Source organism: Orcinus orca, chromosome 8, assembly GCF_937001465.1.
Source record: "Orcinus orca chromosome 8, mOrcOrc1.1, whole genome shotgun sequence".
In the NCBI taxonomy this organism is placed as follows: Eukaryota; Metazoa; Chordata; class Mammalia; order Artiodactyla; family Delphinidae; genus Orcinus; species Orcinus orca.
The window spans coordinates 56097456-56123114 of NC_064566.1; the positions used below are offsets into that span (position 1 = coordinate 56097456).

Sequence of the window (25659 nt, forward strand, 5' to 3'; positions counted from 1 at the left end):
CAGTCCTGACTGCTAGCCTTCGAAAGGCCTGCTTATAAGGTTGGCCCTTGGCTGGTGTCTGGGAGCTCAGGGTGCAGGAGGGTTCCCACCATCAACTGGTAAGAGGGGCTGACTCACTGAGTTTTATTTGTACAAACAATATAGTTTATGCTGAACACCTGCTTTCCTTCTGGGAGTCTGGATTTGGGGTACTTGCCAGGCAGGTGATGTCCGTGTGACCAGCCCCCAGTAAAAACCCTGGGCCCTGAGTCTCTAATGAGCTTCCTCGGTTGGGAGCTCATCAGAGCACCCAGCAAGGGCTCTCTGAGTGTTTGTTATGATTGTTATTTGAGGCTTCCAAGCCGAGGGAGCCATACCCTCTCCTCTCCTCTCACAGCATCATCCAGACAGCCCTGTCCCCATTCATTCATCTATGGGTCTGCCTCCCTCCCTAGACCTCCAGCTTCTTATGTGGCAGTGGCTGTATCTTATGCATGTCTGTGACGGAATCACCAATGACAGGGACGACCGTCCTTCCCAGTTCCCTGCGATGCTCAGGGGCTGGCCTGGCGCACCAGCAGACACCGTGTGCCATTCTGGGAAGTGCGTCAGGGCTGGAGACCACGGGATAGTCTCCCATCCCTGAGGGTGGGCAGAGCTGTTCCCCAAATTGAGTATGACCACAAAGTGGCCCCCAGGCTCCCAAACCAGGCCTGCGATCACAAGAGTTAGAGCTGAGGTCTGGCAGCCTTCTGCTCCAGCTTCCCCTTCATCCGACAGGAGCCCGATGGTTTATTAATCAGGCAGTCCCTGTGGAATCAATTACGCGTCTGATGCCGCAGAGTGTGAAAGAAGTGGATCAGGTTTTAGGGGACCCTGAACACATGGCTCCCACCAGAATGGACCACAGATGCACCTGCAGGGCTTAAAGCAATATCACACCCCAGCTCTGGGGAGCACAGGTAGACTCGATCTCCTCCTTGGGGGACTCAGTCACCCTGGGGGAGTGTCAGAGGCACAGCGGGGGCAGAGAAAGGAGTGGGTTAACCAGGCCCTCTCTCTCCTTCGTCCTTCTGCTAGCCTTCCTTTTCCTGCCAGCATGCAACTGAATTCCCCCCTGGTCATTCTACCAGCTGTTATGGTATTTGCTCAGCTATTTATTTTAGACTCTCAACAGAAACTCAGTGTGGCAATTAGGGAAGGGTCTGTGGCTGTTTCTCTGGCATCAGGAGGCCCCCTGTTCTGGTGGCGCTTGGCAAAGCTGTTTAGGACAACGGTCTCAAACAGGCCCTGCTCTCTGGGGCTTCTAGGGCTCTGCTCAGGCTGTGCCTCTCCAGGCCCTCCTTTCCTTCCTGCCTCTCCCTGGGGAAACCTGCTTTTCGACACAGTCACGCAGCACCAGGTCCGTTGGGAAGTCTTCTCTGTGCCCCACTCAAGTCTCAGGTGAGTATATGTATCCATTCATTTGTTCCATCATTCATTCACTCATTCATTTCACCTGTGTGTTAGTATCTGTCAAGCCCCCAGCAGGTGGCAAGGCTGTGTTGTGTGCTGGGGATCCCGAGGCAATTAGAACACATCTCCTGTGCTTATCTCTATCCTACCGCAAGAGTCTATTCTCTTAAATGTCTCAGGCACACAGTCGGCACTGCGTGAATATTTACTGGACAACAAGTACTACATGATAAGCAGTTGAGCACGTACGGTGTGCTAAGACATGTGCAGGCGTTATTTTATGTAATCGCTCCAACAACCTTAGGAGGCAGTTTGGTAGATTCAAGGTGGATGAAAATTCTTGGCACCTCTCCCTTTGAGAAGTGGGGTCTACTGTCCCTCCCTTGAAGCTGGCTGGCCTGTGACTGCTTTGACCAACAGAATATGGCAAAAGTGACACCGTGCCAGTTCCAGGCCAAGCCGTTTAGGAGGATCAACGGCTTCTTGTCTCAGTGCAGTGGAGCCTTGAGCTGCTGAGGACAAAGTACAGTTCCCTGCAGGGAAGGCCATGTGGAGAGACCCTGAGACCACATCAGAAGGAGAGGGGCCCTACCGAGCCTAGCTTTCCAGCTGTCTCCCCCAAGGTGTCAGGCACGTGAGTGAAGCCATCTTGGATCCTTCAGACCAGACCAGCCAAGAGCCAAATACCACTGATTGACCCCAGTCTATCCCACGTGGAGCAGAAGACCAGCCCAGCTGAGCTCTTCCTGAACTGCTGATTCACACTATGAAGTACAATCAACTGGTGTTTTTTAAACCACTAAGTTTTGGGTAGTTTGTTATGTGGCAACAGATCATCAGAACAGGAATTTGCTAATATTTTCTCCCTTTTAGAGACGAAGACTTATAAGATCTAGGTCCACAGCTAGTGAGCACTGGGGTGGGGGTGGGGGGTCTGAGCATAGGGTGTGTCTGACCCTGTAATCTGTGCTTTGAACAACTCGCTACAGTGAGTGGACCATCACTGATGCCCTCAGAACATCAGGGCCAAACTCACTTCTTCCAAGCAGACAAGAGATAGAACCTGTGATTTCCTCTCAATTCTTCTAGTGAGTAGGAGCTTAATAAATATTTTTGAATGACTTTTTTCTTCACAGGGTTGGTATGGGGAGCAGATATATATGGCAAAAATGGAAACGGCTTTTATAGCATGTATTTTAATGCCGGGCACTGTGCTGTGTGTTTCTCATACATTTCATTTACTCCCAACCCAACAGGCACGAATTCTTAACCCAATTTACAGATGGCGACATCAAGGTTTAGAGACGTTAAGGAGGCTGTCCAGCTAGTAAGCACTACAGCCAAGGTAGGAATCCACATCCACCTGATCTAAAGCCCACATCCTTCCCACCTCACCAAGCTGATCACAATTACTTTTGATTCTATCTGCCAGACTTGACACTGATCCCTCTTAAACTATACCTTGTTAGTTCTGTGCTGTCAACCAGTTGGTATGAAGATCTAGAATTCTGATTGTTTTATCCACTGTATCAGGCACCTCTCCCAGTTTCAGGCTTTTTTTTTTTTTTTTTTTTTTTTTTTGCGGTACGCGGGCCTCTCACTGTTGTGGCCTCTCCCACTGTGGAGCACAGGCTCCAGACGCGCAGGCTCAGCGGCCATGGCTCACGGGCCCAGCCGCTCCGCGGCATGTGGGATCTTCCCGGACCTGCATGGGCCGGTGGACTCTCAACCACTGCGCCACCAGGGAAGCCCAGTTTTACGCTATCTTTAGATGCACAGAACTCTGAGGTCACAGCAGAAACCTTCCTCAAACATTTCATCTGGGTCTTCAAGGACTTTGCTAGACCAAGAAGTGAGGAGGAAGGTGACTCTGGCAGAGAGTTGTGCAAAGAGTATGTGCAAAGGCACAGGGGCATGAAAGGCCTGGGGATTTGATGGAATACTGATAAATACACATATATGTACACTCACATAGACACACATATACTGAATATTAAATTTACATAATCATGTTATATATGTGAATGGATTTAGAAAAGCAAGAAAATGTTATATAAACATGAGTATACACCAACATGTTAACCATGATTACCATTTGGTGGTAGATATGGGTGACTTTCTTTTCTTGCTTATTTCCATTTCCTAACTGCTCTACAGAACATTAGCTGAATGATAAAGTATAAGAAAAAAGAAAACAAAGTTCCACGTGGTTTGAGCAATGGATGTGGGAGAAGAGAGGGTCAGATAGGCACGTGGGCACTGGTTAACGAGGCAAGAGACTTAAGCTGGGACCACCTTCACATCTCAAACTAACCATCAGGAGAATGTCCCTGCTGCTGGTCCTTTATCTTCCTTTCCCTTGAAAAACCTGGAGAACCACCTACTTTTTTTTTTTTTTTTTTTTTTTCCCCAAGCCCCAGAATACCCTTTCTAGCAGCAGGGGAAGAAGAAAACAGGACATAGAAAAAGCACAGTGGCCGACAACAAGGAAAGGCAGCCGTAGCTCCTTGGCTCAGAATCTTGGGAGACTGGGAGGCCGCAGAAGGGTCGCTCCGCCCCGGGACGAGAACCACCTACTTTGATACTATGTGAGAAAAATGAACATCTAAGCAGAGGGAGTAGCTGCCACGCTCCATGCCGGGAATCAGAACCATTGATTACTTGCTGGCTTCTTTCAACCAACCATGTGCTGTCATTCAATAAGCACTTTGGAAATAATGGAGATCTAATTAAGCTACTCTGGGTAGGAAGACATACAATTATCTGACTGTGTCCGTGAAGAGAGCAAAGGAGGCGCGCAGGGAAAAGTCACACATGATCTTGAAGACTGTCAACAGAGACATATTAATTAAGAGACCGGGGGCAGGTTGGGCCACATCTGTGAGAAATTTGCTTTTGGAAAAATGATTCTACAGGAGTAAAATGGCACAAAAGGATGTTGATTTTCTCTCACTGGACCCACTAGCTCAGTGTGGGAATATCACCGTCATGTGCCAGGCAGAGTCAGATGGGTACGCCTTCCACGTACAGATTAATTTCACTTCCTCAAATGTGGTATGACTTTTGTCCTCTTCCCAGATAAGGAACAGGAGTTTGAGAAAATCTTTGTTTCCCACTACTTTGAGAACTACTTACTCTTTGAGAAAGAGCTTCCAAATGTCCAGCCTGGGACACTTCATCCTCAGTTTAGAGAAAATAGGAAAAGGCTATGTCCCCCAAAGCCAAACGAGCTTATCTCAGAGTGGTAGGATTATGGGTACGTCTACCTTTCGTCTTCATATCTTTCTGTGTTTTCTCCAGTGGGTTTGTATGGTTTTTATAACCTTAAAAAAATCCCTTCTGTTTGGGAAAAATAGTGGCTTAGCAAAGGGAAGGAAGAAGGCTATGAACAGAGGGGGACTGAAATCCCTGAGCCGAAAGCATTCAAGGAGGCTGGAAGAAGGGAGAGGCAGAGGGGTCCAGGCCAGGAGGATACGGTTGGTGGTGTAGGGAGACAGCACTGCACCCGGAAGCTGGGCCACCTGGGTTCAAATCTCAGCCGTGCACGGACTGCCTAGGCTTTTTGAGTCTCAGCTTCCAAGTCTCTTAAGTGGGATCACAATAGTAATACCCATTCCCTAAAGTTGTGAGGATTCTATCATATCCCACATATGAAAGCCCTTGTAACTAAAACTCAAATGTATCAATGTTAGGGATTATTAGGGCTTTGGGTATAGAGGGGCTAGGCCAGAAGGAGAGGAGGAGAGGAGGTGAGGGGCGATGGCAGCCACCGAGCACCCACCGCAGGCCAGGCAAGTCCACGCCAGGCGGAGGGTGACCAAGTCGCGCTAGGGAAAAGCAGAGGTGTGGGCCCAAATCAAACGCTGGGAGCCTGCTCTCTGCCACGTGACAGCCCTGCTCACACACATCAGCTCTCATCTACTGTTACAACAGCCTTCTCCAGTGAGCAGCATCCCCGTGGGGTATTAAAGTGAGGCACAAAGGGGGTCAGCAAGTTGAGCAAGGTCATACCTTCAGTAAGCAGCAGGTTCGCCCTGAACTTCAGGGCTGCTTGATTCCCAAGCCCCAGCTCTCTCTCCCCTACATCATCCCACCGCCCTCCTCGTATCCCTACGCTGCGGCCCAGACCCCAGCCGCCCGGGACGGGCCAGGTGGCGGGCACACAGCGGGGCCCCTCCAGAGCCCGAGGGTCTCAGCCCGGCCATCCCGCACCCCGCGGCCGCCCCGCGCCCCGCACCTGGTCTCCAGCGGGATGTTGCTGTTGAGCAGCCAGTTGTCCTGGGCGTGGGCCGGCTCCTGCGCGCTCCCGGACGCGGGCTCTCCGGAGAGCGAGTGATCCGTGGGGGCCGGGCTTGGGTTGCTCCTCGGAGTGAAGTTGCCCCGGTTCAGGGAGCTAACGGAGGCCGCGTGGTGCTGGTTAGGGGTGTGGGCGTGCGAGAGCGGCAGCGGCGGTGTCCGGAGCCGAGGGTGGTTCTGCAGGCCACCCGGGGGATCTAGGGCACAAACACACGCAGTCAGCGGGGCGGGGACGACCCCACGGGGACCGCGCGGCAGCAGCCGGGCCAGCCGCAGGCACTGGCAAACCGGACACAGTCAGGCGGTCAATACACAGGTACCCGACAGGCACTTATTGAGCACCTGCTCTTCTAGCTGCTGAGATACATCAAGGAGAAAAGCAGACAAAACTCCTGTCCCCACTGAGCTGACATTTTCGTACGAGAGATAATAAGATTAAAAAAAAAAAGAAAGACTAGCCTCCCATGTCATCAGCTTCCTGCTGTTTCTTTGGTACTTTTAGGGTATGGCTAGAATCAGTAACTTCAACATCACCTGGGAATTGTTTCGAAATGAAAATTCTTGGGCCCTGCCCCAGAGTTACTGAGCCATGAATCTTGGGTGGGGTCCATTAATCTGATTCCACAAACGCTCCAGGTGATTCAGACGTGTGCTAAAATGTGAGCATCACCAATTACACACAATGGTACACAGCAAGTGAAAAATACAAGGTAAGTTAATACACAGTTTACCGAGATGGTGATAAATCTGAGAACACGTAAAGCCAGGAAGGGCGCTGTGGCCTGTGTACTTGGAGGCAGTGGTGAAACTTTAGGTCACACAGACAGTGATGGCCTCAGGTGACTTTTGACTAAAGGGAATGAGTCTGGGGGGGATTAAAAACCACCACTAACATCTCTTGAGCCCTTACTATGTGCCAGGCACTATTCCGAGCCCTCTACCTGTGTTAATTCAGCTCATCCTCACGACCCACTACAAAGCAGGTACTGTCTGTATCTCCATTTTACAGGTGAGAGAATTAAGAGACAAATTTTATTTATATCTATTAAATATATTTATATGCACGACACCTTCTTTATCCATTCCTCTGCTGATGGACATTTAGGCTGCTTCCGTGTCTTGGCTATTGTAAGTACTGCTGCAATGAACACTGGGGTGCATGTATCTTTTCTAATTATGGTTTTCTATGGATATATGCCCAGGAGTGGAATTGCTGGATCATATGGTAGTTCTATACTTAGTTGTTTAAGGAACCTCCATACTGTTCTCCATAATGGTTGTACCAACTTACATTTGAGATTGACCCATACACACTACTATATATAAAATAGATAACTAATAAGGACCTACTGTATAGCACAGGGAACTCTACTCAGTACTCTGTAATGACCTATATGGGAAAAGAATCTAAAACAGAGTGGATATATGTATATGTATAACTGATTCACTTTGCTGTATACCTGAAACTAACACAACATTGTAAATCAACTATACTCCAATAAAAATTTAAAAAAGAAGAAAAAGAAAAAAAAGGCCTAAGACTAAGACAACCATGCACATGTCACGTTACCTCTTTGAGCCTCAGTTTTATCATCTGTAAAATGGGGGAAAGAGTTTATTAAGGGAACCACAGAGCTACAGTGATATCAAATGAGGCAATCAATGGGAAGGAAACATTTCTCAAGTTCACAGTTTACAAAGTATTCCACATCACTTGTTCCTCTCGAGAACCCTGCATTTCACAGAGAGGACTGAGAGTCAGTGAATATGGGATCCAAATCAAGACAGGTATGATATTCCAAAGGCTGTGCTCTTCCTTGGCTCAGCAGACAGCCTTCTGGAAACCATCAAGCACAATCAAGTGTAAGGCACTATCAGTGTTACGGCTACTTTTAGTGGAAGATGCGTCGCTCTCTGCTTTTTATGTAACCCAGTCTTTTATGCCAACGAGTTATAAAGCAAATCTGGTGGGAGTGGGGCTGGGTAGCAATAGAAGGGAAAAAGAAACAGAAACCCATGTGAGCAAATCACTTCCTTCCTACGAAACATTTTCAGGATAAAGGCCACATGGGATCTACCAAGCCCTTTAGAATTTGAACCACGCCTGGCTTTCCAGCCTCATCTCTCATCAGCTCCCTCCCTGTACACTCCATACCTTTCTCTCAGAGGCCAAGAGATCTGCTGGGCCACAGAGTGGCTAACATTGCCACTCCAATGAAGATGGTCTCCAGGAAGGCCACAGAATATGAATGGTACCCTCTGAAGATGTACCATGCTGTGGTCCTGGACCAGAAGATCTGCCAACAGAGATGCCCCTTGATGGGAAGGGAGAGAACCTGGGAGCCAGTAGAACAGGCAGAGAACAGACACCCTTGGACCAGGGAGAAAGCGAGAATATGCAGGGTCATTTGTTTGGTCCACCTGTCCTCAGGCAGCATTTTAATGGAGACATGTGGAGCCTGGAAAAGAAGCCAGCAGCAGAAGCGGCCTCCTGGGTTGGTTGAGGGTCCCTCCCTACCCCTGGCCTTTCAGTCCAGGGCATTACTGTCCAGTGGTTATCAGGAGGCCGGCAGAGAAGGGTGACCTAGTCCTTGCCCCTGGCCCATCGCTAGGAGTCAACCTTCCCATGGCATTTTACCTAATTGATATTAACAGTTGCTGCCATGTATTTGAGCACATACTAAGTGTGCTTTCACAGCCTGAACCTTTCTAATGCTCACAGCAGCTCCTAGAGGGCGGCATGATTATCATTCCCATTTTACAGACGAGGAAGCTGAGGCTTACAAAACTAGTGAGTGGTCCTTACTAACCCACAGCCTGAATTCTGTCTACCAAACCATGGTGCCTTTGCATAAAACACAGATACCTGCTTGACCGTCTCAGTCCATGGCCAAAGGCAAGAAAAAGACCCTCAGTGAAGAGAGCAAGCATCTGAGGTCTGGGTCAGGGCAGGCTGACCTGCAAGCCTACAGACACTAGCTTTGTGACTAAGTAGGATGCCCGCCTCTGGCTTGATAGCACTGCCAAGAGTCCTGAAATGATGAGATTTTAAGTATAAGCGTCTAAAAGGAAATTCTCCTACGGGGATAAGGAATGTCCTGGTCCAAATCCGTTCTATTTTTTGAAGCTCAGCTCAATTGCCACCCCTTCCAGAAAGCCTTCCTTGATCTACCCTCCTCCAAAGTTCGCTTTTCCTCCAGTGAACGCTAACACAGCAGGTAACCTAGACGGCTCACCTTTTCTGTCTCCCCCAGAGCATGCATACTTATGTCCCCACCTTGCCTCCTCTAGTAGGTATAAAAATCCCTGCTCCCTCTGTGCTGTTGATCACAGGTCCTAGATGAAGCAGATGCTCAATGTAGGTTTCTTGAGCAAGTGGCTCTTGTGAGTGGTCTGGGCAATCTGTCCAGAAGGGTAAGGCTGGTGGGGAGGATTTTTGTATGCCCAAAATGACAGCAGGCCACCTGGGCTCTCTAGGCCAGGGGTCCATACAGCCCTTTACTTACTTGCCTGGAACCAGAGTCCCAGATGCTTCAGCTGGGCTGTCTCTTTCCCTTCCATTCTGAGAACAGTAGGAAAGGGGATTCTGATGTCTCCCAGGTTTCCCAGGGAAAGGCTCCATGTTTGGGGGCTCAGCAATGGGAGTGCACTCATAACCCCAAAAAAGACATGGCCTTCCCAAGGAGCAAATGTTTTCTCTGGTCTGAACGGAGACTCCTTTCTGCTCCTATGGCCAGGAGGGAAGACAGAGAGGAGAGGCCTTCTTTTCTCCCCTTATCCTCCCCAATCTATACTCTCATCTTTAGAGGGAGTTCAGAACCAATTCACTCATTCAGCATGTACTGAATCCCCTTTCTGTGCCAGGACTTGTAAGCTGGGTGCTGGGAATACAATGGTGAATGAGACAGTGATGGCCTAAGAGAGAGAAGAACTCTCTTGCGGTTCCTACTCACTGGCTGGGTGGCCTCCAGTAATTCACATCACCTTCCTGGTCCTTGGTCTGTGCACCTGTGAAGGGTGCACACATTCCTGGGTCACCACTTTCTGGAGGATATCCTTTGCTCAAGTGCCAAATACAGAGTGAGCCCCTACTGTGCCCTGAGGGGAAGGGCCCCAGCGCCATTCACCCCAAATCACCGGTAAATATTTATGGAATGTGGGGGGCAGAGAAGGGAGAACAAATCAGGTAGGTGGACCTCTTGTCTGCACAAGCAATGGCTTCTCTTCTGCTACCTGGGAGTAAGCACTGGTATATTTGCAAAGCTGTGGTGTAATTCTAATTTATACCCTCTTTTCGCAGATACAGCCACTAAGTATCTCTCTGAATCAAGCCCAGGTATGAGTCATTTTTACTGTTACATTGCACACCTCTGTCAGTAAAGGCCACTTGCTTATCTGAGTTTTGCAAGCCCGGTTTTCCAGGAAGGTTTTTTGCGTCCTACCAGTTCTCACGTATATTTACAGTTGCTGGTTCCCTCCAACACCTCAGACGTTTTTCATTTTATATGCACAAAAATCCTGAATACCAAATGCCTCTGGGCTGCATCTCCCTGAACTGGGATCATAGTGAGGCTTCTTCAGTGGGCTGGGCAGAGCAGTAGGTGATAGAAGGAGACTAGGCTTTGATGTCAGACAGCCCTGGGTTTAAGGTTTGGCTTTGCCACTTATAAGCTGTGTGACCTTGATCAAGATACTTAACTTCTCTGGAGCTTCAGTTTTCTTATCATTAAATGGAGATAATGCCCATCTTACAGAGCCATTATGAGAAGTAAGTGAGATCATATATATATATATAAGGTTCTTAGCATAGTGCCTGAAACACAGTAATGCAAAAAAAAAAAAAAAAAAGTAACAATTAATTCCACGGTTATGGTAAAGCCATGCTGAATGGATAAGGCATAAAGTGCTGAACTGCCACCGTGACGATTACTCTACAGCATTTCCAATAGGGGCGCCAAAGCAAAAAACCTGGAGAGAGAAAGAGTAGGAACACGCCGGGCAGAAACGTGGTCCTCTTCTTTTACAGGTGAATCCCACTCTGGACAACCCCATTGGCTTTCAGGAGCCCTGGTCTCGGGAAGGTGCTTGTAGCTCGACGTGCAGATCAGAAGCAGTGAGAATGGCTGCAGCCTGCCACGCAGCACTAAACCGGACACACGGGGTCTCCATGTCCTCAAAGAGTAGGGCCCCTTTCTGCGTTAGGTAAGCATCTCAGAGCAAACCAGGGTGCTGCTCTGTCCTGGGTTCAGGGTGTACCCTAAGGAGAGGGCCCCTGAGGTTGTTCAATCAATCAGCAACAGAACAGCCCTGTGTTGTGTGCAGGGACTTGGGGAGTTTTAAGGATGAGCCCCGGCCTTGACAAATAGCTGGTGTTTGGGGGACAGATGTAAAAGGAGTACCAGAGCGGAGCTCAGGAGCCTCCCAGACCTAAGTTCAACCTTGGCTCTGTCTCTGACAAGCTACATGATTTGAGGCGAGTCACTCAAGTTCTCTGAGCTTCTAATTCCTCACCTATAAAATAAGTATACAGTAGTAATGTAATAAAAGGAAGGGCTATCATCAAATGAATAAACAGATCTAGAGATGAAAGAAATATGGTCTCTGACTTTGAGCTGCTCACAATTTAGTAAAAATAAGACACACCAATAGATACTACACAAGATAGTAATTATGATGAGATGATAATAGTTAACATTTATTGAGTACTCTCTATGTGACTGGTTCCGAATGGTTTATTTATTTAATCCTTATAACACCCCTATAAAGAAGGTACTAGTTATTATTACTCCCCAATTTATAGATGAGGAAACTAATGTACAGAAAGGCTAGGAACTTTGCGCAAGATTCCTAAACCACTGAGAGATGGAGCCAGAACCTGAACTCAAGCATCTGGCCCCCGAGCCCACACTCTTAACCACCCTGCTTTACGTACACGGAGGGAGTGGACGCGGGGAAAGTGCCCACACTGATGCCCATCACACGGCGAGCGGTCCACAAGCGCTGGCTCCCAGAATCCTCGTTGGCCTTACACTGCAGCCCCGCTGGAGCTCAACGGAGCACAGTGAGGGCTGCCAGCTTGACTGTCAGGCTCGGGGCAGGGTTCATGGCAAGCGACATGTGCCCTGTGTCTAAAGGCTATTCTAGGCATTGGATGAGGCATGTGTGGGGGTCCAGAGTCGACAGAGAGAGAGAAGAAGAGAGTGAACGTGAGGCCGGCTTGGGCATTTCTCTAACTACTGTGGGATGGCTGTGAGGGGCAGTGGCAGGAGGCCAGGTGGAGACACTGGGAGCAGGTCTGGGTGGTGGTCGCCTGGAGATGCCAAACAAAAGAACTTGGCCTTTATCGGGAGGGTGGGAGGGCGCTCCGATGGGCTCTGAGGCGGGAGGGCCATGATCACACCAGTGTTTGAGGCAGATTCCTGGCGGCCATGTGGAGAATGAACCAGGTGGGGGCAGGCTGCAGGCAGGACCCAGACTGCCTGTGGGACGCTTGACTGCTAGCGAGACTCCAGTGGAGCGCGTCGTTACCCTTTTATAAGAGCACATTCTTGAGAAAAAGACATAAACTTCCAGAGCTTTGGCTCGGGCAAAGAATCTGAACGTGTCAACAGCTCTGCGATCTAGGCCGGCACTGGCTCTGAGAAAGGGTGCCAGGCTGGGCGTCCACCTCCAACCCCGTGAAACGGCCGCCAGGCGCCGAAAGGTCTCCTGGCCGCAGAGTTAACGACGACCAAGCGTGCGCTGCAGTCATTAATCGGGCCCTAAAGATTGTCAGATATGAAGGATGATGGTATTTAATTATCATAAAACACAAATACTCCAGCTGCCTGAGAATGCCAAGAGAAAGAGTGATTTGGCTTCCACTAAAATGCCATCGGCTACCACTAACTCGGGATGGGGCAGTAGCGGTGCTGAGAGCTCAGCTAATGAACCTTGGCCTCCTCGACCAATCTAGAGAAGCCAGAGAGCTCTCTGTCACCACAGTCGGCAGCCGGGATCTGACGGCTTGACTTCCAGCCTCCGCTCTGCCTCCTCCAAGCTATATATAATCTCGGACAATTCACTGAACCTGAGTTTTGGTTTCTTGTCAAATGTCTATGAAAGCACCTCACACACTGGAGGGTCCTGTGTAAGAGAGAGAGCTATCAGCGTTATTCTTATTGCCTCAGAAGGAATAAGAACAGTGGCGTCCGAATGGGAACCACTGGTCTGAGCACGAGGCCAGGGGCTGCATTTGTGTGTTTTCTCTGCCCATCCGTTCTCTCCCTGAACACATGCTTTCTGTTCACTTTCACTGCTGTGCTGTTGGTTCTGTGTCATGGCCCGTGTGCAGGGCCTCTAAACAGGGAGGGCCCACAGGGGCTGGGGCAGCAGGCTGGAGCTTCCTGAGGCTACTCTCCCAGTGCTCTTGATGGGGAGTAAAAAAGGACACCCTGAGGTCACAGTGTGGCTTTTCTGCTCCCTCGTTCACTTAGGGCAGCACTTTGAGTGAATTCAGACTGTTAAAGTGCTTGTATGTGAGAAACAGCAATGAAGGGACAATGCCTTAAACTAATGCAAAAGCCCCACTGTACAGTGCAGTGGTTTTCCAAATAGGGCCGTCTGGAAATGCGGACGGGGCTGTTTTTTGGTTGTTCCAATGACTGGAGAGCACACCTGGTGTTTGGCAGGCAGGAGGGGGCCAGGGAAGACAGCTGCATGCCATGCACAGGAACCGGTCATCTTAAAGGTGATCCTAAAGGGTATGCCATCCAGTCAGTGGTTAGCCTAGTCCTAATTAGTCTAGGATGGGTAAATAGCTAATAATACACAATTTTATTCCCTGTTTGCTTCCACCCCCATCCCCAGTTTCACTCGCTCTCTGTCACAGGAGGTGACTGGTAAGGGCTGCCATCACCTGTGCTCCCTTGGCCCCTGGCTTCCAGAGAGGTTTGGCTAATTGTTAGCACAGCAGGACACTGGAAGGAGGAAGGGGGAAGAGGTTGAGGTCACCCCCGGCCCCATCCTCTGAAGCCCTGCTTCAGGGCAGTGTCTCAGGCAGTAGCCTCATCCCACAAGGCTATAATGGGTTACAGTTAGAGTGGTCTGGGGAAACTTCTAGGAAGAGCGAGACCTTGAACTGGGTACCGAGGGAGAGACAGGGTGAAGGTATACGAAGGGAAGGGAGCAGGGAGCTGGCACCAGCAAAGGTCCACAGGCTGAGGGATGCAGGCCCCTAAGGGACACCTGGGCACTCGGAGTGGAGAGCTGTGGGGGGAGCAGAGGGAGAGGCTGGAGCCCCCCTGCAAGGACCTGGAGCCAGAGGGGCAGCTTTAAGGGTGTTCAGAGGGCTCACCCCAACTTCCAGCCTTTTAAAGCCAAATGTTAGAGTAGTCACAGGAGTGAACCAGAACGCCCAGGCTTCATTACAACGCACTCAGGATTCCTCATCCAGCAACGAATGCTCTCCTAGGGTGGGGTGTGGGTGAGGGACACCCTGCTGTCTTCACCAGACAGTTGAGGAAAGAGCAGAGTCAGGAGTCTCTGCCAGAGAGAGGTATAGTCAGCACTGCTATTTCCAGAGTCATGGTAATTTACAATCTAAGCCAAGGGCATCAAAAGCTGTCTGTTCTAAGCAGGAGAGTGAACAACTTGGCAGGGCCACCATCTGAACCCGGAAGAACTCTCTCCCAGTATACTTCATTCTTGCGCTTGCCCTTAACACCTGCTAATTGCTGTGTGACCTGAGGCAAGGCACTTAAGCTATCTGAGCTCCGGTTTCCCCAACTGACAAACAGGAGGAGGAAGGGGTGGGAGTCCCTCTAATTCTAAAAGCAAGGCTGAGTCATTCTTGGCAGATGAACCCGGGAAATCCGTTAATGAACATCTGCTTGCTAAAGACGTGCACAGCAAGTCGGCGGACTGGATCGTGCTGCGCGACTGGGCACCGAAGAGGGCAGAGAGGTGGCCTGGAAGGAAGAGAAACGTGGTCCTTCTTTCGTCCCTCCCTCTCCTCCTGCTTCCCTGCTTTCCTTCCTTTCACAAAGGTCACTCTCCATAAGCCCTGTGCTGGATACTGGAGACCCAGAGATGGATTAGTCGAAGCCCCTGCCTGTAAAATCTGAACAGACCGATCAGGAAAGGTCGGCTACAACCACAGGGGATCTTTCCTGGGTACATGGCTTTCCCCCAGCTTAAAGCTTAGGGCAGAACTTGTCCTGGGAAAGCTTTCTGCTTGTCAATTAAGTTTTCTTTCCTTCCACTGTTACCTTCCTGCCCTTTTCAAAAATGGTCTGACCCATAAACTGTTAGGTTAAGTCCCAAATCAATAAGGAGCCTTACCTATCAATAGGAGTGAGAGTGTGTGTGTGTGTGTGTGTGTGTGTGTGAGTGTGTGTGTGTGTGTGTGTGTGAGTGTGTGTGTGTGTGAGAGAGAGTGTAGGAGGTGGAATGCAGTTCAACAGGAGGCTGCAGTGTGCTGGAGCAGATCTAATGCAGTGGGCTGCATTCATAGAGGGAAAGCACGAAGGAGGGAGGTGAGGGTCAGGCCGTGCTGATCAGCTGGAATGGGGCCAGAGAAGGGACACCTGGATTGGGGGTCATGCCAGTGCTGTAGACACTGATCCCCCCCCGCAGCCTCTGGAGCTAGTCAGTGTTTTCCCTGGCTTCCTTGGATGGTGAGGGGTTTAGAAACTGTGTTCCTATGGGGATAAACAGAGGACCAATGTTGTTAGCCTGGGGAGGAGACAGGTTAGGGAAAGGGATTAAAGAAAGAGTGTGTGGCTAGGAGTCCAGCTGAAATACACCACATGCCTATGATAAGCTTTCCCAGTCTCGTCACTTAGGCCACACAATTCATAGCTCAGAAATTAAACACCCAATTATGGGGTGCAGTAGAGAGTCCTAGACTGAAGAACTGTTCCCCGCCGTGTCATTAATGCACGCTGTGGCTTTGGAAAACTCCCTTCCCCTTCCTGGGCCTCAATCTGTCTGAAAAAGGAGGTTCCTTCATTTGATAGATGATCTCCTGAGGTTCCTTCCAGCCTTTGACAGTCTGATTCCTCGTGGCTTCCCTTGTTCCTCTCGGGGAATTTTCTGGAAAGGAGATGGGCAAAGCACTACTGCTGCCTTCAAACAGCCAAAGGATGGAGGAAGCGGCACATCTACTCCATGGGCTTTAGGAGGAAAAATCGGGGCCAAGCCCAGGAGGTTACCTGGAGGAACTCGCAGCGCAACTCCAGGAAACCCTTCTTCCTGCCAATGAAGTGGTTTGAAATAACTAGCCTCAACCTCCTCGCTGAACTTCAAGCCTCTGCCGCTCAAATGAAATTCGTATGGAGCGTTCTCCAGCTGGCTCCCTCTCCTGTGCTCCTGATCTCAGTATTACCACCGCTGCCACACCACCCACTCCCTCCATCAAAGCAGGCGGCTGGGGATCACCATCGCCTTCTCCCTCTTTTTCAGGTTCAACAGCTTAGCCATGATTGCCATACTCTGGCTTTGCCCTCCACATCTCTGGGATTCTCACCTCTCCCACTGTCATGACCTCAGCTCATCAGTGGACACCCAGACCAGGGCCACAGATGACACTGGGGTCTCAGCCCACTGGCTCACCCCTGCTCCAGGTCACTCCCCTGCCATAAAGCCTTCTATGGCTCCCCACTGCCCACAGGACAAGACCCTCACCATCTGACCTGAGCCCACCCACCACTCCAGGGCTGCACCCACAGCTCTCTACTCCCCTCTTTAAGAAGGTGCCAAGGTTAATAGGCTAATTATAAACCACTCATGAAACGGCTCACTGCCTGTCTCACATTCACGGCTTTGCACGTGCCTTTTCCTTCTGCACGGAAGGTGTTTTTTCCTCCTTTACTGGTTAACTCAGACTAGAAGTTACCTTCTCTAGGAAGCCTTTTATGACCACCCCCTCAACCCCCGCCCCCGCCAGTTTGCGTTCAAAGCCGCTTTTCTGGGCACTTCTAACCCCCATGGCTCACTTGGAGTTACGATCACTTGTTTGCATAACTGTCTCTTCTACCAGACGGTACGCTCCAAGCGTGGAGGTCTTATCTTCATACATCACAGGCTGTGAGGCTAGAAGCATGACTCGTCTCTCTGGGGTACCTGGCGGGCTCTTTCACCCGGGTGCTGCCACTGGTTCCCAAGGGGCAGGGGGTGGTTTGGGCGCTCTGGGCACCCTGATCTTTCTCTTTACACTTGACCTGATGTTCTCCAAACTGCACAGGTTACATAGCTGATCACTGAGGCTGGCATCAACTCTATATTTTTTTATCAATGGTTGAAGAGGCCACGAAAAGGAAATCAAGACCATGAATCTCAAGGCTCCCACAGGGAAGAATCTATTTTGTTGAAATCGACATCAGCACTGAAGGTCAAGGTAGTTTACTGGGTGGTTTTCCTTACTATACTCCCCAAGCCCGCCCCTCCCCCATTACATGGGCCCTGCAGGAGGCTAAGTACCAGCACATGGAGAGGCGAATTTTCATCCACGTGTTCACATCCCTCCCTCCATTTTATATCCATCAATAGTTCTGAAGAAACTGCCTTCTCCTGGAAGAGACACTGACGTGACTAGATGAAGCGACAGGCTGCTAGAACCCACGGAGCATTACCGCGTGTGGTTAAGTGCCACGGCTGAGGCTCAAGCTGTGGGTTCAAACCCACTTACACACTGGGCCGCACTACAAATCTTTTCTGGGACCCCAGTTTCACGCCACTGTGGCCAGGAGGGTGAGTGCTAAGTTGGAGGGAACTGAGTTTGAAACCAGGTTCCACCACTTACTAGCTTTATGGCTGGCTCTGGGTGAGTTTTTAACCTCTGAAAGCCTTGACTTCTGCATCTGTAAAATGGGGATAAGGGCGCCATCTGCTTCTTAGTCTTGTTTCAGAGGTTTAGTGGGACGGTGCATGTTGGGTCCTGAGCACAGGACTGTCAAACAGAAGGGCTCAGTTGAGGTTAAGTATGAATTTCCTCTCACAGCTCCTGAGAATCCCATCGAGTTACATTCCGCTTGGGCTGTGGAATCCCCAAGGGCAGAGATCTGATCTTTTTCACCCAGGGCTTGGTCTTCACCGTATCTTTAGCTGTTTTCCCTCTAGAGGCTATTAAGGTACCAGTAAGTGTTTGTTGAATGAAACGAAAGAAGCCCTTGTCCATGCAGGGTCTTTGGGTCTGGGCACGAGGAGGCTATCCGTGGGGAGGAGAATGAATATTTATTGACACATGACTATAAGCTGGGCCCTCAGAAAGGTTTCCTCACTTCATTTTCAGAACAACACTAAAGGCGGCTCTTAATTTCCCCATTTTACAGGCGAGGAAACTGAGCCTCATTGGCCTGCTCTGCCTTTGCCTATGACTTTTGCAAATGGGGTATCTCAGGCCTCAACATTCGGGGCAACCTTATGAGATATGACACCTTGATTTACAGAAACCTGCCCAAGGCCGTATCACTAGGAAATGATACAAAGCCAGGATCCCAGCACAGATCACTCTGCTCGCTCTACTCCTGCAGGGGATCAAGCCTCCTAGAGGCAAAGGAAGAAGAAAAAATAAATTCAGAAGTACTTAAGCTCTATGTATTGAGCAATTTATTAAATGCAAAACCTCTCGTATGTTTTTGCTTTGATTGAGCAACAGTCATGTCAACAGTTCCATGGACGAGGTGTTTGGGGACCACAAAAGCTTTACTGTTTGATGACACACCCGAATAACAACCCTGAGAGGCAGGTGTTATTATCCTTTTACACACGGGGAAACCGAGGCCCTGCAAGGCTAAGAGGCTTGCCCAGGCGCAGAGCTCGTAAGCAGTGGCCTCCCAGCCTCTCGAAACTGCATGGAAACACACCGTCTACCTCGGCAGAAGGGCACCCACCCAACCCCAGCAAGTCACAAGGCAGCATGAGACCCCCCGCCCGAGTGATCCTGACCTTTTCCCTCAGGCTGTCAAAGGTCCCACTTCCGGCATCCAACTAATTATACTATCAGAGAGACGCTTTCTATCATTTATGACATGACCACGTGTGGCTTTTCCTTTTGATACAAGCTCAGGAGATCTTAGGCAGGTATTCCACCCATCAATGTCCATGAACCAAGTCATACTAGGAACAGATAAAAGGCATTTGTCCTCCTGAAGTCCTCGGCAAAGTGTCCAGCTCAATCCCCAGGCCGCGCAAATGTAATCATAGCACTAATAATGGCCTCAAAGGCTTACTGAGCTGCCAGCTACTCTGCTAAGCATCTCTAATGCACTTCTTTACCCATTTCCTCTCCCCAAGAGTCCTCTGAGGCCGGTGTACGAGGAACACAACACAGAGTGGTTGGAGTGTGGGCTCTAGAGCCAGGCAGCCTGGGTTTGAATCGTGGCTCCAACACTTCCTAGCTGTGTGGCCCTCTTTCCTGACTTCAAATATGGAGATAGTACTCGTGGGGTGGTTGGGAGGATTCACGTAAAGCTCAAAGAGCATTCGTGGCACACAGTAAGGACTCACCAAATGCTAGCTATCGTTATGTCTATTTTACAGATGAGGAAACTGAGGCTCAGACAGACAATTGGCTCATGCTCCACAGCTGCCCAGTGCCAAGACTGGAATTCAGATCTAACTTCAACTCCCACGCTCTTAATGGCTACGGCTCACTTTCTGCCCTTCACCCTACAGTTCACCAGCATGGCAGGTGCTCCCAGACGGTATGATGATTACTGTTATTCATAGTTGAGAATGCCTCGTTAAGTGCTATGCTCCTGGTCACTGCCCTCCCAAGGTGACCGAACTCCAGCTCGTGCCCCTTCTCTTCCATGGCGTCATGAGCAGCTTACAGAGCAAATCCCCGCAGCCAGGGCACAGACGGCACCAACTTCATTTTAATGCAAAAAGTGTACAGTCTGTGGGCACCACCTGGGCTCATTCCCCAAGTCAATTCTTTTCTCTTGGCCGTGGAAGATTTTATTTTTCCAATTTCAGAATCAACTTACGTTAAAAAATAGAGAGAAATCCAATCAGCCTGGCTCAGGTTTGTGAAACAAATGATGCAGCTGGCATAGAACCTTAATCAAACAGTTATATTCATAACCACAGTTATCGCTGCTCTACCTAATTTCTACAGCCCAGGGCCTCCTACAGAAAATGTCTCTTGGCGATATAGGATGAAATGCAGAGGCTCGCTGACGCTGCTGAAGGGGTGTAGAACTGCAGGCCTGGCACATTAATGAATCTGAAGCAAATCTGGATTTGGAGGCACGTCCTCCAGGAATTCCACCCACACCTCAATGTCATACTACATTTTCTTTCTTTCCTTTTTTTTTAAATAAGGAAATGGAAGAAGTAAACTTTTGCCTGGCTGCTTCCTTTGTTTTCTGGAAGAAATAAAGTAGAAAGGCCAAGCTTATTGTCCTGAAGAGGACAAGTGCTTCAGAGTCTGGTTGACATGGGCTTGAATTCTGGCCCTGCCATTCATCAGCTGTGTGACCTAGACAAGTTACTTAACCTCTCTGAGAGCATCAACAAAATGCAGATAATTATTCCTACTCACAGACTGAAAATTAAATGAGAGAACAGTGAGTTTCCTACTAGACTGTGAGCTTTGTATTCCCAATGCTTAGCACAAGTACTACTTTATCGCAGGTCTAATATAAATGTTTACTGATTGTGCCTACAATCCTACCGTCCATTGTTTACTGAGTGATTACCATGTGCCAGGGATGATGCTAACTTCTTTACAGGCATGATCTTATTTTATCCTAAAAACAACCCTGGAAAGCATGTATTATGATCCCCCTTCCAGCTTTGAGACAACTGAGGCGTTGAGAAGTTAGGAGACTTGTCCCGAATAACACAACTAGTAAGAGGGGAGCAAACAGGAATCCCACCATCACAGAGGCAGGGCCAAACTCACACCCAGGCCCGCTGACTCTACTTCTCTGTCCTGCCCCCTCCTTTCACAGCACCCATCAAACATCACACACAGCACATTCTTAAGGATACTTGTTTCCCCTTTCTTCCTCCTTTTGTCCTCTCATGTTTTAGATTTCCTTGGGGCAACTCAGAAATCAGGGTAATATTTCAGGATATTTCGAGGGGCTTAGTCATCATTTTCAGCCAACATCTGTTGAACATTTGCAGCAGGGCTTGCTCTCGGTTAGTTCCTGGGCAGACACTTCTCTCCTTGCTGGGGCTTCCCAGATTCCTGGACTACCCAGAAGAAAGAAAAGTGAGGGATCCAACTCTCCTGAATGACTCTGGGGAAGAGAAGGTGCCCACCCAGGTACCTGGTGAGTCTGATTCAGCCTACTTATGCCCCTGCCCGTTGGCAGGGGTAGGCCTGGGCCCTAGTTGCAGCCCTTCCCTGATCTCGCTGGAATCTGGGTGCAGTCACCCCACCTCTCTGGGTCTCAGTTTTTCCCTGTGTGGACGGAGAGTATTAGACCCAATTCATTTGCTCAGCAAATATTTCTGTCAGTTGTTTCCAAACTCTTCACTCCTAGAATCCTACTAATAATCCCCTTACAATTACCCTATGTTTTAAGATACTTTGTTTCCAACACAAGCTATATTGATTAACTAATCATGAATTGTTCTCCCATTTTTAAATCAAACACATGTAAAACTGATGATCAGAATTTCTGACAGGACCGAGAGGATTCAGTGAATGGGTCCCTAGCAGCCCGCTCACTGCTGACACGCAGTAGGCCCTGGGTTCACTAAACGAATGAGTGAGTGAATGAACGGATGGATGGCTGGATGGACGGACACCTGGTGCTAAGCAGAAGGGCACTAAATGGTGGGAAAATACAGAGTCAGAACGACCTGGATCTCGATACCAGCTCTACCATTCACAAGCTGTTTGATCTTGGATAGGTCACTTACCTCCCTAAGGCTCAACCTTCCCATCTATGACAGGAAGACACTTAGCTATGTCTTGCAGGACCATTGTAAAGTTGATTAATAATAATAGTGACAATGATAAGAAAAATAATAGGAGCTAAAACATATACAGTGTAGAGTATGTGCCAGGCACCAGTCTAAACGATTTACACATATTAACTCAATCTTCCTAATAAGCCTAAGAGGTAGTTACTATTATCAACTCCTGTTTTACAGATGGGGAAACTACATACAAGAAAGATGTTATGTAACTTGCCCAAGGACAGACTTGCATGATGGAGACAGCATCCAAACCCAGGAGGTCTGGCTCGAGCCTGTGTTCTTAACCCTCCACTCTACTGCCTGGGTAGGTCATCAAAGTGCCAAGCACGTAGCACGGTAACTCCCATCCTTACTGAGGGGAAGCCCTCCAGGCTGGCTAGTGCACTCTTACAGCAGGACGATCAGCACGGTTTCCAGCTGGGCTTTTTGCAATAATGGCAATCACTCATAGCATCCCTATATCTACAAGATCCATAATGGCCCAGCAACAGCACTTGGGATGAAGCAGGAGGTGCTGTCAGACACTGGCTCTGCTGGGGACTGTACCACAGAGACCTTAGTCAATGGGAGGAAAAATGAGGCAAGTGTTGTCCGTTTAGCCTCCGTTTCTGGAAGACATGCAGAATTCCTCCTGCTCAAGGTGGTTTCCATCCACCATGCCTTTGCCTCTTTAGGGTACCTAGGTGGCTTTTACTCACCTGGCATTTCTTCTGATGATAGAAATTCTCTTTTTGTCCTGGGGATCCCTACTCTCAGCTTCTCAATTTGGATGGAACTGACTTCAGGGAGGCCAAGGAGGGCACCCACCCACCCCCATTCCTCCCACCAGGGTGTCTTTGATTCAGGCAGCGACATGTGACCCTGGTCAGGCCATTCAGAGTCAATCCTGGATTGCCTTTGGTGCTATGGGGATTTTGCCGGCGCTATGGGGAAAGAGGCACTCTCCTCTTCCTGGGTTTACAAAGCTGATAGCATATAAGCCTGGGGGGGTCCCTTTGTCTTCAGATGGGGAATGCCTGTGTGAAAACGAGGCCAAAACAAAGAGAAACGGTCAAGAGAAAGAGATTCATGGAGACATTATTTGAATGCCTGGATCTAGTTACACTGATGGAAAAATGACCCCTGGCCTTTTCAGTTATATTACCCAGTACATTTTCTTAAAAACAGCAGCTGGAGGTGGGTTTCCATCCTTTACAGCTGGGAGTCCTGTCTAACCCACTCGGACTGCTTACTCATCCAGATTCCCTTTTCTGGCCCCTCCTCAATCCATGAGGTTGAAACTCAACTCAGAGATGGCAACACCACATCGAAGCCCTTGCACAATCTTCAGATAGACCTGGCCACACCCTCTTTTGGCCCCATGAACTGCAACAAAATGTCCCTGCACTTGCACACCCAGGACACTAATGTGTGTGCATGCACGTGTCCCCCACTGATTGTAAGCCCGGGGTAACTTCTTCACCTCTATGGCCCGTGCGCCCAGCCCCATGCTTGCCACACGGTAGGTGCCTATGCTCTGACATCATCAACGTTAAAGCACCTGATCACAAACATTCCAATTCAAAAAGAATGCTCCACTCCTATACAGTATGACCGTTTCTACCTCGTGAGAAAATGTCCTGTAATGATCTGTGGATATTAAATAATGAGAGGACGTCCACGTCCAGGTGGCAGACCATGACCCCTGTGGAAATGGGAGCAGCTGCGGGGCTGAGCCTGGAGGCAAGGAAGGACCGTCCACTGGGAACAGCGTCACAATTCCCACCACGTTTAAGTTCTCGTCCTCCACAGCATTAGTCGTGGACACTGCTACTAATCACATTCACTCTCACTGTTTTCTTTTTTCTCCCTGAGGACAAACTACCTCGTCCCTCCCTAATCTAATGACCGAAACTAGGCGAAAGCAGCCATCTGATACATGTTAGGCATCACCCCCGAAAGGAAGTCATCAAACAAGATGTTACCAGAAAACCTTTTAATGTCTCCATTCTCTTAACTGCCCATGCAAATCAGGCAGAATCATTCCAAATGGAGAAGAACACGCTTGAGGCTGTGGCTGTTACTCACGACCCTTCCTGTGTCGGGTCAATCAGAGAACTCATCTTTGTGCTGCCCGTCTCCCCTTGTCAGCAAAAGCTGAGGCTCCTGTGGGCCAGGCACTGGGTGAGGTGCTTTAACTACATATGCTCACTGATCTGTGTTACAACACTGTGAAGTTAGATCGCTATCATCCTCGTTTCCCCAAAGAGGAAACTGAGCCTCAGAGAAGTGAAGGGATTAGCCTGAGGTTACCCAGTAAGTGGTGGATTCAAACCAGGACTCTACAAGGATAGCCTCCTTCTACCTCTCCCCACTGTCCCCCACTGACACTGTGTGTAAAGGGATTCAGTAAAGGTGGGAACAGCCAGTCCTGTGAATGCTGGCATGTACGCAGTGTGCTGGGTCCCATCTGTAGGCTGGCATTACCTACGCCTATGTAGGTATAGGGGAGATGCCTGCGTCTGTCCTATCTGGATATTCCGAGATACTGGGACCCAGCAGATAACTCAGCTCCCTCGAGCTGAGGTCTGGGCAGGGAATGCCGTGTCACAGTGACCCATGTCCACTGACAAGTGGATTGTCCCCAAAGGAGCTTCAGATATACATCTCTGTTTCTCCCTCTCTAGAACTCAAATGTGGCATTTTGGAGTATTTCTAAATGTCAAAAGCCTCCATGAAGATAGAGTCTGACTGCCCCCTTCACACACACTTGAGGTCTGAGCTATAACTGCAGACACTTTTTCTCGACTCTCCATGTTTGCCTTGTCTGAGCCCATCAGGCAGCACAGCAGGGCTGTAACCAACACAGACAGGCATTGCAGGCAGGGCTCCGGGGGAATCCTGCTCTCCCAGCGGACTGATGGGGAAGGCTGGAAATGGACTGTGTAGGGTCAAGGCAAGGAGGGAGGCGTCAGTCCTGAGGCGCCTGGTGTCTGGCTGACAGACCAAGGCAATTCTTGTCCTGAACCCATCACTAGGCGGAGTCACACACTGCCTGTTTTCCTCCAGATCTCAGAGTTTTTCTGAAGGTCATCAGCGCTCCCTGGGGGCCCTGAAATCCACAGGCCCTTTTACCTTCTCTGACCTCATAGTACAGAGTCAAGTCAACCACCTCTTACTGGAATCTCCTGTGTACAATGCCAGGTGGCAGTCATTAAATGAGGGAGGGTGAGGCATGAATATCATCGCTGCCACCAAAGCACCGAGTCTCCCGTGGGAGATGGGCTTGGAGACAATGAACCCTAACGGGATGAGTAGGGGAACTGCTGGTATCAAGGTGTATTTGGAGCATGACGGGGCTGGAAGGGACTGATGTTCTCTTGCAAACTTGGGAGACAGAGCCTAGAAGGCAGTAACTGCCTTCCAGATGCCAACACGCAGTGGACCTTCTGAAAAACTCTTCTATATCTGGTCTCAGAGGCAACCTCTGGAGGCCTTGAAGGATGGGTAGAATTAGTTGATAGCAATAATGTATAAAATATGCAGGGACAGCTTGAGCAAAGGCAGGCAGAAAACAAAGGGAGTGTGGCCTGTACCATTCAAAGTGCAATTAACTAAGTCCTGCCGTCATGATGCCTTTATGATGACGGTTCTTGTTACTTAATTTTGCTGGGTTTTTGCCCAGTGTCTCCAACTAGGCTGACATGTCTACACACTTCTTTAAATCTGTTTCTCCCCAGAGCTCTCACGGTGCTCTGCTTGTTACAAAAGCTGACTCAACTATTCCTGAGAAAAGGAGGGCTACATTCCAGTATGATAAGAGAACACTGACTGGACTGATGTAAGAACAAATACCATTTCTGAGTAGCCTATCCAAAGGCAGGTTGTAACATCAGGAAGAAAATCCTTTGCATGGTGACTGAAAGACTGGAAGTGAGTGGATGCAACAGTGTGGAAATCCTGGTCAAATGTGTGATTATAGTTCAGAGGTGCCATAACCCCAAATGCCGGCAACTTTAGAAATTAGGA

General features: G+C 49.3%; 2 protein-coding genes across 2 annotated transcripts in view; one reads left to right on the plus strand and one right to left on the minus strand.

Moving 5' to 3' along the window:
- USP35 (ubiquitin specific peptidase 35) overlaps positions 1-25659 on the plus strand; it is an 873752-nt gene that overhangs the window by 690200 nt on the left and 157893 nt on the right. The window lies entirely within an intron of this gene.
- TENM4 (teneurin transmembrane protein 4) overlaps positions 1-25659 on the minus strand; it is a 757305-nt gene that overhangs the window by 234025 nt on the left and 497621 nt on the right. Inside the window, exon 8 of the mRNA XM_049713625.1 lies at positions 5672-5927. Coding sequence (XP_049569582.1) covers positions 5672-5927 — 256 coding nt within the window. The remainder of the gene's footprint in view (positions 1-5671; positions 5928-25659) is intronic.